At 27.5% G+C, this 16102-nt stretch overlaps 1 protein-coding gene across 1 annotated transcript; it reads right to left on the reverse strand.

The window, feature by feature from the left end:
• Positions 1-3978: 3978 nt before the first annotated feature.
• Positions 3979-15248, reverse strand: LOC129983586 (uncharacterized). Its single transcript, XM_056093114.1, has 2 exons — positions 13985-15248; positions 3979-5771 (listed from the first exon to the last, which is right to left on the reverse strand). Exons 1-2 carry the CDS (start codon positions 14876-14878, stop codon positions 5001-5003), a joined length of 1665 nt encoding a protein of 554 aa, XP_055949089.1. The 5' UTR covers positions 14879-15248; the 3' UTR covers positions 3979-5000.
• Between the last annotated feature and the right edge of the window lie 854 nt (positions 15249-16102).

Consider the following 16102-nt stretch of genomic DNA (forward strand, 5'->3'; position numbering starts at 1 on the left):
GCATAATTATTGTACGCCAATGCCATGTAATATATTTTCGTGCATGACAAGTTTATTAGAGAATATGCGAGAAAGTTCTGGGAAGACCATTTCCTCCGGTTATCATCTATTTTTTGTAGCCATCATATACAAACTTATTGAAAAAATAAAAAAGAACTTTATTAATGAAAGGCCAATTTGCCATCGAGGATTTCATGTAAAGTCACTGCTATGAATCCTAGGTGTAATTATATTCAATACAGTCGAGTCAAGATGTCATATCTGTTAACCCTTTCTAGGGCCGTGAAAAGTATGCTTCCCACCAAATGTATCAATCTTTGTATGAAATTATGTAGGTTGGCATAAGTTCTGACAAATTTTTTTAGAAAGGCAGAATTTTCAGATGCTTCAGTTCTTTATCTTACACAAAATGATGTCTTGATTTGTTACTTAATTATCAATTAACCAAATTAATTAATTAATCAAATTAAATTTATCTAATAAGCTAAATGAATCCCTTTTCTTATTCTAATTTCAAGCCTAAAAATATTTTAACATAATATGACTAGAAAAAAATGGCCCTTTAAAGGGTTAAGCAATATTATGTATTATCAAAGAATTGTCTTGAGATTGACGCTTGGTCGTCTGATACTTTTTTCTTTATGTAAATTACTCGAAGCTCAAAATTTCTCATCCTATTTATGTTATATTTTAGGAGTAATTGTATTTTTAGTGCCAAACACCAATAATGGATTAAAAATAGGATACTTAGACATGGGCAGGAAATACTATGTGTATTTGAAGAAAGGGGACAAAAAGCTGAATCGTTTTCAGTGAATTCTATAATGAAGTTCTTGGTGTAGTTGAAAAATTGAATGTTGACTTAAAAATACCACAGCTTATGTCCTCACAAACAAATCATAAAAAAACATTCTTTTGTATTTTAAGAGAACCGTCGATGCACTATTCTTGGATCACGTCTTCTAAGACCTAAAAGAGAGACTTTCTTCAGAGATTATGAATCTATTTGAACTTCGAGTTATCTTACCCAAATCAGACGTGTGCAAAGCAGATGACGCTGATATGGAGATAAAAGTAAACATTTCCCTTGACCCAAGTGGACATTCAACCTTACCTCTAACGAAGAATTGGCATTAGGGGTTCAAAAATGGAAGCGAAACATTATCAATAAAGAGAAATTTCCCGTTTCAGTTTTGTGAACCTGGGAAAATTGTGAACCTTATGTACTGCATCATCCACAAAATATCTGGGTATTTCTGCTATTATTACAGTCAATGCAATAATCACTGACCTACAGCTTAATTTTTCTACCCTTTATCGGCTAAAGGTTGGTTTTGAGTTAATACCGGTGAAGTTTGACTTGCCCTCATGTGTGCCCATTGAGAAATTCTACTGGAACTAGAAACCATTATTCTAAGATCCACTAAGGCCAAGTGGAGGCAAGAATTTGTATTGTAAAGTGAAAAAGATTTACATTTTTTCCCCTGTACAGTGCATTTAGACTGAAACATGTCCATAAAAGCTTGTTAAACATCAAGAATTGATTATTATAGAATTGGCATACAAACTTTTAGATTCCAAAAGTAAATAAAAAAAAGTTTATTAAGGGCTTTAAAAAAATTAAGATAAACAATAATTTCTAGGGTAGCTTCAGAAATACATTTATGAATAATTTAATTTAAAAAATAGCAGCAATAACTTAAATTCATTAAAAAAAAAATTCTGAAAAAAATTCTCTACCTCTGTTCTGCAATAACACCAGCTTTAATTTTGAATTCAAAATAAAATCGTACGCATTTCACGAACATAGTTTCGTCTCACACTCCTTATTCCTGATTGATTTTGATCTTTTCTGTTTACCACGAAATCCCCCCTCCCTTCCAGAAAAATAATTTTACTGTCTAAAAGTCTTTATAACTTGCTTTTAATCAAAATTAAAATATCAATTGAATCAGATGAGTTAAAAAAAACCATATATAATTAATTTTCTCCATAAATTATTAATATTTGTTACAATATATAGCTAGTATATAAGTAAAACATATATTGTTTAGGAACTTGGTTTTAAGTATGATTAAATCATAATTTAATTAATACAAATAAAAACATATTAAAATAAATCAAAAATTTAAAAAGAATGATTAGAGTAGTTTAAAACATAAAAAAAGATAATATTTTTTGTCAATTTTTAATTAATTTTTGTATTTTGAAAAAATGACGGTATTCTTTTACGCATTAAGTGCGCAAAAACTTCTTGAATTTGGTTCAAATCTTTAGGGGAAAATGTGGTACTTATATCGACACAAAGCCACAATAACTTTTGTTTATATTACGATAGGCAAAATAATAGATATTCTAATAAAAGCATATAGCAAAAAATAACAATAATTATGTATGCATTGTAAGAAAAACACGAAGAAAAATTTTCGTTAATTTTTTTATTAATAACAAAAAATAATACAAACATTTTTGTTATATTTAGTTATAAGAAGAACTTTTAAATTAAATCAATATTTTCTATGAATAATACTTGAAAAATTCTTTTGTTAATTTCTCAGAACAGATGCTACAAAAATATTTCTTTGTCAAATAATTTAATATATTCAAAAAAGCACTCCATTGTTTGCACAATTTGTACAAACTTATTCGATTATCTCACATTAGGTTTTATATTAATGAATTCTTTTTAAAAAGGTTGCACAAATAGTGCATTTAAGCTCCATGAGAAAAACAGCACAAGTAAAACAATACACTTCATTAATAATAGAATGTCAGTATATATCTAATTTCAATAAAACAATTTTCAATGTTTGAAAAGCTATAATAAAAAATTAAATTTATTTAACAAAGAGTGAGAGTTTGAGGCCCTTTTAATTTGGCTAACAATCAGTATTTCATATCATTTTGATTCTTTTTTTTTTTTTTTTGCCTTATTGTTTCACATATAGAAAACTTTATGGCATATTTTCAAATAAAAATATTGACTCTACATGCAATATAAACAAAATTGTGATATAAATTAAACAAGTAAGCTAAAAAGTTAAAAGAGAGGAAAAAAAATTCACAGGACAGAAAGGGGGAAGAATAACATAAAAGAAGAGAATTTGTAGAGTAAAATAGAATAAATAATATTCAAAGCATTTGGACAGAAAATACTAGCTAGTTTAATTACATTGCAAAATCAGAATCAGGAAAATCAGACCAGTTTAAAAAAATATTATTACCATCAGAAATTTTTAAAAGAAAGAAATTTTTTTAAAAAAATCAAAAATCAAAAATAATTTCTTTTTGGTTCAAATGAATAATTTTTTTTTTATTTATGAAAATGATTTTTTTATAAGAAAAAACTAGACATGACATATGGATGCTTCACAATTACTTCAAAAAAAGATTTTTTTTAAAAAAATTCCAATATACTTTCTAAATTTCTTAATTTTTATATTAAAGTTATTCCTTAATTTTTATGCAAAGAATTACACATTTTAGAGCAAATAGGGCTTCTAAGATCTTATTTAAGTCCAAAGATTTTTCTTAATTCTTAATATCTACAACAGGATATACCTTCTCCTTACAAATGACCACTAAACGTATATTTTACAATAAAACAACATTTAAGATTGAACTTTTGTTTATGGTATACACAATAAATATCCAATATATATAAAAAAATTTACATACATAGATTCAATTTTTATATTTTATGTATACAGCATTTCAAATTGTAGAAGTAGCATAAATAATTTGAAACAAGTTCTTAAGAAAAATGAATTAATACCACCTGATTCTAATACAACAAAATAAAGTATTAAATCTTTGTTGAATTATAAATTGAAAGAGTTAATTACAATTGAATAAATTAAATTGAAGATAAAGTTTTGAAAAGAGATTCAATAGACTTTAATTCAATCAAAAGGTTACTACTAATTTCAATATACATAAAAAAAGAAGAAATATCTCTCTTCACAAATACATACAAATATATATTACAAAACATTGAGATTTCTCCTTTCAAATGAAATAAAAACAGTATAGTTACAGCATTTAATATATAGTATAGTTATAAATATCACAATGTCAGAGATTCATTGTTGTTTTAAATATCACAACTGCTTGACAAACACAAAATTTTACTTGCAAAACAAGGGTGTATTAAAATCCTGGCAGGATTTTTAAGCAATGTAAATTTCAAGAGCCTTCTCTCCCTTTCACACAATACAATCACAATACACAAATTAGACAATTTTTCTCATTTTACATTTAATCTCTATATAAGCTGGTTTTAAGTAACAAAGACAAAGAGAAACAATACAATATTTAATTATTGGTCACCTTTACAAAAGAAGTTTCAGTATCTGAAAAAACAAAATAATACTAAATTGTAAAAAAAAAAAAAAAAAACAGTTCGGATATTTTAATGTAATATTTGTCATGAATATTGACTTAAAAATGAATAAGTCATTTGCAAAACCACATATCTGTATGCATGAAAATAACAACAAAACTAATTAAGGATAATGATTTTAACGAGCATTTAATTTTAATTTGATGAAGTTCGGGAAAATAGTCCTATAAAGTAAATAAAAGAACAAAATTTAATTATCCTACCAGCCAGGAAAAAGAAAAGAAAAAAAAGAAAAAAAAATTTGACCCCCCCCAAGCTGCAAAACCTCTATGTAGTTACCTATTTTGCAAACCCGGTGGTTGTTACGAGAAGAAAGAATAAAATATATAACACTGAAAATATATGAATTATTTATGTAAAAAGAGCATAAGCTGAAATAAGTATTAATAACCAATCTATCAGATAATGAAAGAATTACATTTTAAGAAATCAAATTTAATTAGAAAGCGATTATAAAAATCAATAAATCTGTGATTTATATAATTTAATTTGTGATTTTATTTAGGCAAATACTAAAGAAACTGATCTACAATACAAAAACAAAATATCACTACTAATGCTCAGTAATACACTGTATAAACTCTGACGATAAAGCTCTTTAATTTATTAATGCAACTTTTGTTTGCGTTGCTTTTGTACATCGATTTCGTTGAAGGCGACGCAACAACTTTTTGACACAACTTTCATAAGTTTTATATTCAAAATCTGCCCTGCTTCTCATTTTATAAAAATCCTTTCTTTTTTCATCTTTAAGTGCTTCGTCGCTTTCTTTTCGAGCATCACGGATTTCATGAGCTTCTTCCAGGAAATCTTGGTAAGCTGCAAACATCAGCTGTTTTGCATATATTTTCCTCAGGACAAGATCCTTCTCAGCAGCGTTCAGTGTCCTTCGAATTCTCTTCGAGCTGCAACCTTGGTTTTTCATTTCGATGACAAAACAGTCCCTCCAAGAAACCATATCTTTGGAAATCTTATTATTGCTCAGTTGGCGACATAACAAGCGCAGCTGACCTTGCCAGGCTTTCTTATCCTCCAAGCGTCTTTCGGCTTTCTTAATCTTTGGATCAAACGACTCCACGAGGCTACCGGTATGCAAGAAAGTTTCATTGGTTCTAACCCAAGCTCTGCAGAATAATTTGAAAGATGTGTTGCATATGCCACTGCTCATCAAATGCTTGCTATATAACTGATAATGTCTCTCCACGGTGGCTAGTTGAAGCACGTGCAGACGACAAGGAACGTCAAAAAGAAGTCTGTGTCCGTGAAGTCTTCCGAGATATCCATTAAAAACCTTCATAACTTTAATGGTAGCATGATCCATGAGAAATAATACTGATCCTGGACTGATAAGATGGTGTAGGTTCTGAAACTAAAATAAAATGACTTTATTACAAAGAATAATTGGAAATAATTTCCTTAAATTAAAATGACAGAAAATGAAAATTTCAAAATTTCATCTAAGACTGTTACATCGCGATGATATGGAATCCACCTAACAATTAAATCATGGCTAGACTCCGATATATTTTATTTTAAGTACAAGTATTTGAGAAATAATTAGATATAATTTGAGATATAATTTCCTTCGTTTTTGTAATATCCCTATTAGCACAAAATGCCCGACAACATTGTTACGCTATCTAAACAATATTGGCCGCCATTCAGAATGTCGAACAACATCGTGTAGATAGAGCATAATAACTTGTACTAATAGGAATGATAACTCCATTGCCACAATTTAGGTATCGGGTATTGCACAATTTACAATTGTACAATTTAGGTATTTACAATTACCATTGTACAATTTAGGTATTTACAATTACCATTGTACAATTTAGGTATTTACAATTACCATTGTACAATTTAGGTATTTACAATTACCATCGTACAATTTAGGTATTTACAATCGCAAAACTGTAGAAAATAAACGAAGTATATCTTCATTTTTTCCGAATATATGAGTAAACTCATAATTCAGCTAATTCTCGATCTGTTTACTACTGTGAATTTAAGTTCCATTTCAAATGAATCAATTTCGTGAATTTTGAATGCTGCAATTACAAGGTTAATATTTACCAAATAATGTACAATAAAAGTTATCAGGAGCAGCTGTGGTATATGCACAGTAACTTTTATGGTGAATAAATGCAATCATTCTTTTATTTATTAAAATGTTAAATCTATCAAAAATATAAATTTCTATTTTGCAGCATTATTTGAGGAGAAATTCTATACAGTCCATCAAAAATTATAGAGACACTTCTTATTGCTTATAATTAGGGATTGCAATACCGGGATACCGAATACCGGTATTTTGAGCCATTTGAACAATTTTGTAATACCGGTATTTACAAGTTTAAATACCGTTTTTTCGGTATTTACTAAAAAATTTTAAAATTGTCTCCACTATATGTTCAGGAATCGCCAACATAGTAAAATAGTATACGTTTTTTGTTTTTATGTCTTCCTAACGGACGAATTTAATTAGACTGTGAATACAAAGTCGCATCGTACAATCAAGAGAAGTGATAAAATACTGTTTGACAATGGATTGTAAAACCCTTCGCGCTTTTGCGCATGCGTTAGGATGGGTTTAATGAGACAAAATAGGGGGGAGAGGTAAGATGAAAGGAGGAGATGTTTACATTTAATAATAAAGACTCGCGGTTTTATGAGACGTCAACATTACAGATAATTAGTAATACAAAAGGGAAAAGTTACTACTGCACCGTAAAATATTTCAGAGCAATTTTTATTTAATAAAAGGGACATAAACATTAAATTAACATTAGTGAAAAGGAATTGCCTCTTGAACAAAAATAAGAATTAGCGATAAAAAAAAAATCAACAAACCAAAATATAATACAGAAATCAGCTATATCCAAAACCATCCGACGAGAAATCGATTTATTTGAAGATGAGAGATTTAGAGGTAAATACTTGGAAAAAGTACATCGCGCATTGCTAACAGTACCACCAACTAGCGTAGATGCCGAAAGGGCGTTTTCGATAGCTGATAATTTTTGCACAAAATTACGTTTCAGGCTTAATGACAGTACAATTGATGCATTATGTATTTTAAGATCACATTTGAAAAATTTGTAATAGTACCGCAGACTGAATAGTGATATTTACACTTTTTTGTGATTTAAATAAATATGTTCCTTTACTTTTCGGTAATTCTTTATATACTGTTTTAATTTATAAGTTACAAATTATTTTTTGTGATATTTACACTCTCTAATAAAACTGGCAAAAATAACAGAGAAACTCCTGTGTTTTCTTTCTTTTTCTAAAATTTCTACTACCGGTATTAAAATCTAAAAAAACCGAATACCGGTATTGAACTTTTGGTCCGATATTGCAATCCCTACTTATAATCTATAAAAACTTCATTGAAGGAAAATATATCATTTAACTTGTAAGTATGTCTAAAAATCCATATTTATATAATCTTCAATATTTTCCAATTGCACTTCGCCCTAATTTATTATCCTTTAAATGGTTCAGAACGATCATATTCCCCCTTCCGTCTTTCCCCTCCAATTAAATGCATTCGGATTAAATTTGAATAACCTGACCGCGGCGACAATATTGGCGGGAACTAAGCTTGAGTACTAAGGGCCATCACCGGCTAAGGTAAAACCTTTCCGGCGGGAAGCATGTTCCATCATCGGAAGAAAGTAGCCATTGCAAGGTGTAGAGAACAAACCACCATGCCGGAAGCTTCACATTCTCATATGAGCCCCCCATCCCCCCGTTAGGAAAGATTCAGAATAATGAGAAATCCCCAGGTATAAAATAAATAGATCAAAATCAACCAGAGATATATCAGAAAGAAGATCTAGGGACTGTTTTAATATAGGCAAACTTAATAAATAAGTCACACATTAATATTTTCTTTCTTTCAAGTTTTCAGTTCAATCGTTAACATAGTAATTTTGCTGAAATGCTAATGTTTACCTTTTTTTAATTTAATTTAATTTTAATTAAATTTAATTACAGTCAAATTAGTGTTTTTTGTACAGTTTGTCGTTAGAAACGAGGAAATGTGACTACATACAAGTTGCGCAAATTACAAAAATAATTGAAAGAATCCGGAGGCATATCGCTTAAAATTATCAAAAATTCAAGATAAGTATAATAATCAATAATAATAAAACCAGTTAAAATCAAAAAGTTTTAGAGTAGTTGAAAAATAAAAGACATGTCCTTATTTCCTGAAAAATTCTTTTATAAATGAAACTAAAATGGCATACAGCTTTTAATATGTTTGTTATAGATACCATCTAACGATACTTTAAACAAATTTTTAATTTCTGTTATATTTAACCCCTTTCTCTCTCCTTTTCTTAACAAGAAAAGTTTTAAATAAAAATAATTAATTTATTAAAACATTTTATTTTTGTTTCATTTTTTTTTTAAAAAAAGGTATTTTGTCAAAATTTATATAAATCCGTACTTTGTACAAAATGTTGTTGCTTCTGAGTTTTTTTTTTTTTTTTTTTTTTTAATATTATTGCTTTTTACATTCTAAAGCAAAGTCGAAAGCCATGTATTGGTCTCCATTTCGTTTTAGTGACTTTTTATTCCAGAAAGAGTGACCTTTTTGTAAATTTGAGATACCCCTTTAAGAAAGCGATGATTATGCAATTCTGGAAAATTTTAGTTAAAAACTACTGGAAAAAATTGGAACATTGATGTTTTAAATCTTTTTCTCCCGATTACTTCAACATTTTTATCAATTTTCTGTACAAAAATTTATAACTTATGTATTTAAATATTACAAGTATCTGAGCTATTTTAATCTGAAAAAGTTGGATATGTATTCGAAAACCAAAAGAATTATTCGTGAAAAAAAAGAAAAAAAAAAACGAGTTTGTGTAGAAAATGGCCTTTTGGATGAAAAAATATTTTATTTGAGAACATATTTCTACAGCGACAGACATTTATAGTTTTATTTTGCGATTATTAATCTATACTTACATAAAGCTCAATGTGTGTGTGTGTGTGTGTTGGCGCTCTACAGGCCAGACCGTTTCAACTACAGCTACGAAATTTAGTACATGTATACCTTGGAGGTCGGGAAAGTGCACCTGGGGTTAATTTTTTTGAATTTTGAATTAGAATTCTAATTATTAATTAAAAACTAACTTTCCTGCCAAAAAAATCTTTTCATTTTTCCCACAGCCAAATGAGTAAGGCTTCAGTTTTTTTTAAAATTGTATTTATGTTAGTTATATATTTTTTGTATATGCTTATAGTTTTAAGTACATCGTTTTTTAAGTAGTTTTTTTTAACCTGTTTTCAATGATTTAAATTATTTTTAGGTTAGTTGCATGCTTTTGTAATTAAATTGTATTTATGTTAGTTATATATTTTTTTGTATATGCTTATAGTTTTAAGTACATCGCTTTTGAAGTAGTTTTTTTAAACCTGTTTTCGACCGATTATTTTAAACGATTCGTTTTATTTTCTTAGTGTTTGATGCATTTAAAATTAAATATTGTTAATAAATCAATCTGGTCATGATGAATCTGAGAAAATTTTGTTGACAAATTCTTGAAATATTACATAAATTAAGAAAGATATTCTTTAGTGGCCATAAAGTTTAAACGCTCAGTGATTGTTTTCACTAATCATATTACAAGAAAATACTTTGTTTCAGTAAAAAAATATTATTACATTAATTCCAGATTAATCATTTCCACTTAATATAAAAAGTATAAATTCTACAAGAGCTAATAGAAAATTAGAGAGATACATATTACGTTATAACTGAAGGCCTTTATATTATGAGTGAATTATATGACTATCAAAATTTGAAGTTTAAAAATATTTTGATGAAGAAGCTATTAAAGTAGGAATTGCATAAAATATTTAATTATTAAAATTTTAACGAACATTAAGATTGGCGAACCGGTTTGTCGCCAAAGGCGGCTAGTTAAAGAATAAAGAGCAGAATCTGGCTATTTTACTTGGCAGATTGTACGATACACATTCAAGTTAGCAGTCAGGTATACGAATCGTTTTTCCATTTATTTGTTTCATAGTTTAGCTGCAAATATATAAATTTTATAAACATGAGTAAGAGAAGCTAGAAAAGTAACTAAAACATTAATTAAAAAAATTAAATTTGTAATTAAAATTTTATTAATGACTAGCAAATGTTTGGCTAAATTTTTTTATACAAAATTATAATAGGAATACAAAAATTTACTTATTTATGACTTGTTAAAATTAACTTAAAAAGACAAAAAATAATTATGCAGGAATTCATTGCTGCTCAGTGTTTTATTAATAAAACCATTCCTAAGTTTGAAATGTCCAAGTCACCATTGATAACCATACTGATAAATAACATATTAGCATACTGCTGTATGTACGCAATTGTCCAATAAATAACTTTTTACCAACAAAATACTTCCTCACATTAATTTTTTTAGATCTATATCCAGTTCATTGTTATAACAGAATGAGAGAGATTTTCTCTAAGAATAAACATTTATGATTGTTTGGATTAAGAAGAAATTGAGGATGATAAGCAGCATTAGATACACTTAACATTATGCTGTTTTCAGTGAAGTTTTCGAAGTATATCGTAGAGTGAAAATTTAAGATTCTACAAAAAAAGAAATTTTGTTTAGTTTAAGAATGAATGATATTTATCTACAATGCAAATCTTACTAAACAACAATCGTATTCTATATTTATTCCGTCTCTACATTAGAAACTATAGTTATTGATACCTTTTTTAAAGAGACATTTTAGCTACAACCGCAGAATGGCTCATACAAGCACTATGGAATTGCATTACCCCATTGCATCTTTTAGCACATAAATATAATATTTTTTAAATAAAAATTTAGCACAATATTTTATTTACAATCACCACTTTTTAATGCAAAGGAAAATGATATGCTCACTATCAGGAAAGAAAACTTTGAAGTATATTGACATTAAACTTAATATTAATTCCTTACTACTGTGCATATGCAGTAACAAAATATATTCGTTTGGTATCACATGGCCTGTTAAAGGAAGAAGATGCCATTGAAACATGCCCTCAGATTTTAGAAACAAGATTTTTAGCCTTTTTATTTTTAAAATGGAATTTTTTTGAAAAACCTAAAATTTGAAATTAAATCAGTAATTGGAAGCTAATTATTAATAAGTGCAAACTAATTAAAAATTATAGCATTATAAATTTCTTGTAAATAAATACAAATATAACATGGGTTTTTAATCGTGATTTTTTTTTTCTTGCTGCTGCTGCATATTTTTTTTTCATAAATAAAAGTAAAAACTGGATAAATATAATCAAGAATCTTTGCTTAATTTTAATAAGAAAGAGAATTGCAAATATTAATAATTGCTACATTACAATTTCTTTGCTAAAACCTACCCATATCAAGTAAAAAAAAATCACTATTATTTATAACTATTATTTTTAAAACATTCAAAATTATAATTAAAGAATGCAAAATTTAGAAGTTAGTACTCTCAGATTACAATGCAGAAGCTGCCACAACGAATCCAATAATACTTTAGATATTCATATTGATAGAGGAATTTAGTACTTTTATCAAGGTGAGGAAACATAAAATAAATAAATTATATAAAAATTCATAATATGAATTTCCTCCAACAGAACTTCCTTCTACAGAATTTCCTTCTACAGAAAAATACAGATATAAAGTAAATGGAATATTGATGGGAACTCATTACTTATAGTACTGATAAAAATAAAAACAATAGCCAAAAATCAGAAACAAGAGGAACTTCTTAATTTTCTATAAATATATCATATGAGCTTTGTATTATTTTTTTAAATTTATAAACTAAAATTAAGTAAGCATAGATTTTTAAACACAATAAAAAAAAAAATAAATTACACAATAAAAAATCCATAAATATTTTAAGATGCCATACAGTTATGACTGAACATATTCGTAAAACAGAAATTGAAGTCTAATAAGGCACAAATGGAAACAAAATAGTCACGCAATAAAATGGCACTATAAAATTAAAAATTAAATGATTTAAAAAAACCTTGCTAACTTAAAGATGAACCCCCCCCCCTAAAAAATAGCTTGTGGGAAAAAAAAAAGACTACATGGTGGTGTAGAATTGGTACTCCTACATAATGAAAAATTTCTGTTACCAATGTATATTAACTACATATTTCTGAATACAAGCTACTCATGTCAATTTAATGTGCATTTACCCCTCGATAAGTTGAAATGGCATAATCATATATAACCAAGGAAAATGAATATAAATTTTGATATAAAATTTATCGTTCTTAAATTAAAGAAACATTTGAGTTACACAAAATGGAATAAAAACAATGATATTCATTAACTAGCATATTAAATATCAATAAATCATTAATATATTTAAAAAATTTTTAGTTCTAGTTGAATATATATTGCAATACAATATTTATTATGAAATGTTGAAGTTAACAAACAGTTTCATTTGAAAGACAGGTAGCCCATTGTTACGACTTTCCTAGTATGCTTGATCAAACAATTTACTAAACTTCCTAATTTGATGACGCATTCTATTGGGATATTTATTATTATTTTAAAATCTGTAAGAACATAACAGCATTTGAGATATTAGTGTTTTTAAATGATTTTTACATTTTAATTTACTTAATACTTTCACTTAATTGTAGATGGAAATTTAAAAATTTAATAATTCCACAAGTGAGTGTCATTGTAAGCAAATGGGTTAATAGCAAACAGTTACAGCAAGGATACAAGGAATACTATTTTTGAAGACAAGAAAAAAAAAATCATTCCATATTGCTTTAGAAATATAATAAATTAGTTTTTGAGAACTAGATTCTCTCCAGAGAGAAAAAAAAAAAAAAATGACATTAGATAGAAGAGGCATTTGCAAAAATTTTAATATTAATCTTTACACTTCTATCCTATTTTATTTATTCTCCAAACACATACATAAATTTTTCATGTACAGAATAAATTAAACGTGAAAAGCAGATAATCAAAATCTGACAATAATATGTTTTATATGGTAAGAAAATAAATAAATAAAAGAGAGAGAAGACAAAACATTTAATGCTGCAAGACAGATAAATTAAAGATTCTCAGAAAATTCTTATTGAGTAATTTGTCACCAGACTTCATGTTCTTCTATATTTACTAGTCACTGTGAAAAAGCTACTTTTAAGTTACTTAAGCTCTTATAATAAAATGCCAATTTTGTTTTATTTATTACTGTTTTAATCCAAAAAATACCATACAGTATATTTTATATTGATATTAATGCAATAATATGTTAAATTTATTCAAAGAAATAGATGAATTTTCATCAGTGTTTTGGCAAAAAAAGTAAGCTGAAATTTAATAAGTATAAGCTACTATGACAGCATACTCTTGATCTCAAAATGCAATAAAAATATTTGGAATGAAATAGATGGATTATTTCAAAAATTTATTATTTAAAACTTTTATGATGAATTTATTTTTTAATTAATAAATTATTTCATTGATATACAACTTTTTGACTTTATCATCAACAGAAAAACAAATATACATAAGAATTACTTACAAGCTTTCTCTTGAATTCAATATCTTGGTCTTCCAACTGATTCAAAAACTTTAATAATGAAACAAAATCAGCTTCTTTGATTGCAGCTGCAACTTTAGGACTTATGGTCAGTGATGACGGATCTAAGGCAACAAATTCTATTTTCCACTTTTCTTTATTAAAATTTTCCAAACTGTGAAGAATAGCAATACACGGTTTTTTCCATTTCTTATCCACATCAACAACTGTAATATGAATGTGTACATCATCTTTTAAATAAATTGATGATTCTAAAACTTTGATCAAAGCTACAACATCTGAAGGCAACCCACCTCCTACAGAACAGATTCTCAGAACACTTTTCTTCAATAAATATTTGAAAGATTTTGAATTTTGATTGAGAAAATTCTCAAAATAATGGGCTACTGCACTAGAAATGCAAGTAGCATTAAAATAAATGCACATCATTCTGTAATAGAATGAATGTTTCCAAAGATTTATCTGCTCAAAGTCATTTTCCTTTTTAAATCTACACCATTTATTAACTTTGGTACGAATTTCTTCAAAATAATGCTCTGCCTGTTTAATGTTTTCTTCATAATCACCTCTAGCTAGTTGCTTGTCTATTACTTTGAAATATAATTCACAAAATTCTATTTCCCTCTGACTTGAAACAGATTCGTCTTCATCTGCAAAATCATCTTCTTGATTACTAACAGGTTTATCCTCATTTGAAAGATTATTTTTCTGACTAGAAACAGATTCATTATCCTTTGTAAGATCATCACTCTGACTAGAAACAGATTCATCTTCCTCGCTAAGATAATCTCTCAGACTAGAAAAAAATTCATCATTTTTTGTAAGATCTTCTAAACTTTTAGTTTCCATTGAACTTGAACTATCAGCCTCTGCCATAACGAGCTTACTAGAAAATGAATTTTTTATCTACTCGTTTCTAGTTTTATATTGCATCGCAAAAAAAGATATCACATTTTTAAATGGGGAAACCCCATTTAAAAAGTGGGGAAAACCCGTTAAAAATTAAGTCATATACATAGTTATTTTTTTGCTAATAAATTTAGATAACAGTATAAAGTACTAAATATGACATACTTCAAATATGTCAAACCATTACACTTAATAATAATAGCGTGTTTAAACAATTTACAACAACCGAATTTGAATGGTTAAGAATAGAATATACAAACTAACCAAAGCTGTCATTCCCAGCATCGGTTTGTTTTGATTTTAGTTCGCAGTTGCAGCTGCATGTGCATGTAAGCAGTGCAACTGTTATTTATCGCACAGCTCTTTTGAAAAAAAGAAAAAGGGTGCAGTTAATGCGAAAGTCGAATAGTAGACAGCTTATTTCTCAAAGAGGAATTTGTTATTTAATTTTTTTACTATCGCAGATTTTTTTTTGTTACGTGAAATAATTTTTAAATTGTCATGTTTAAATTCACAGCTTCTCCCTCCTTTATTTTTTTAAATACTCTTCCTCAGGATGAAACAAAGAATATTATTACTTCAAAAAATGAATTGCTTTTGTCAGGACTTGCTGCGTTTGCGCAAATTGCTTGTGATCAGCGCAACCGGAACATTTATTTAAATTCACCATGGAAACAGTTATGATTCGATTGTAAATGGGTGCTGAAATGATGGCCTTTGTAACTAAAAATCCTATAATTTTCGCCAGTTAATTTATTGCAGTTTTTTATTTGATTCTCTAATTTACGATTCATCAAGGAATTATAAAATTTAGCTGCTCAAAAAAGGAATTTTTTCTCCTTCTTAATGTGATGCATTGTGCAGTATTATGATGGGATGTGCGTTCAGAATATGAAAATGTTTCCCATTAAATATTTCATAGATGCATCCAGAACGCCTTATTGAAGGATAATTTAAAATCTCATTTACTTGCTCAAATAAATATAAAACTCTACAAAAACAAAATTTATTTAAAAAATTTTAATTTGCAAATCATAGTTTGTTTTAACATTAATTAATTCATAGAAAAAGTAATATGTTCTGGAAACCATTCACGCATAAAAATGATTTAAAATTTTATTTCCCTATTCAGAATGAAGAAAAATCTTATTTACATGAAGATGATAAGAAGTCATTGTTTCAATTGTATGA

The sequence above is a fragment of the Argiope bruennichi genome, chromosome 9 (assembly GCF_947563725.1).
Source record: "Argiope bruennichi chromosome 9, qqArgBrue1.1, whole genome shotgun sequence".
NCBI lineage: Eukaryota > Metazoa > Arthropoda > Arachnida > Araneae > Araneidae > Argiope > Argiope bruennichi.

What these genes read in the sequence shown, in the direction of transcription:
- LOC129983586 (XM_056093114.1), bottom strand. Translation starts at nt 14,878, where the DNA reads ATGGCAGAGGCTGATAGTTCAAGTTCAATGGAAACTAAAAGTTTAGAA. An exon ending in TTGAATTCAAGAGAAAGCTT is followed by an intron (nt 5,772 to 13,984) that starts GTAAGTAATTCT and finishes ATTTTATTTTAG; the next exon opens with TTTCAGAACCTACACCATCT.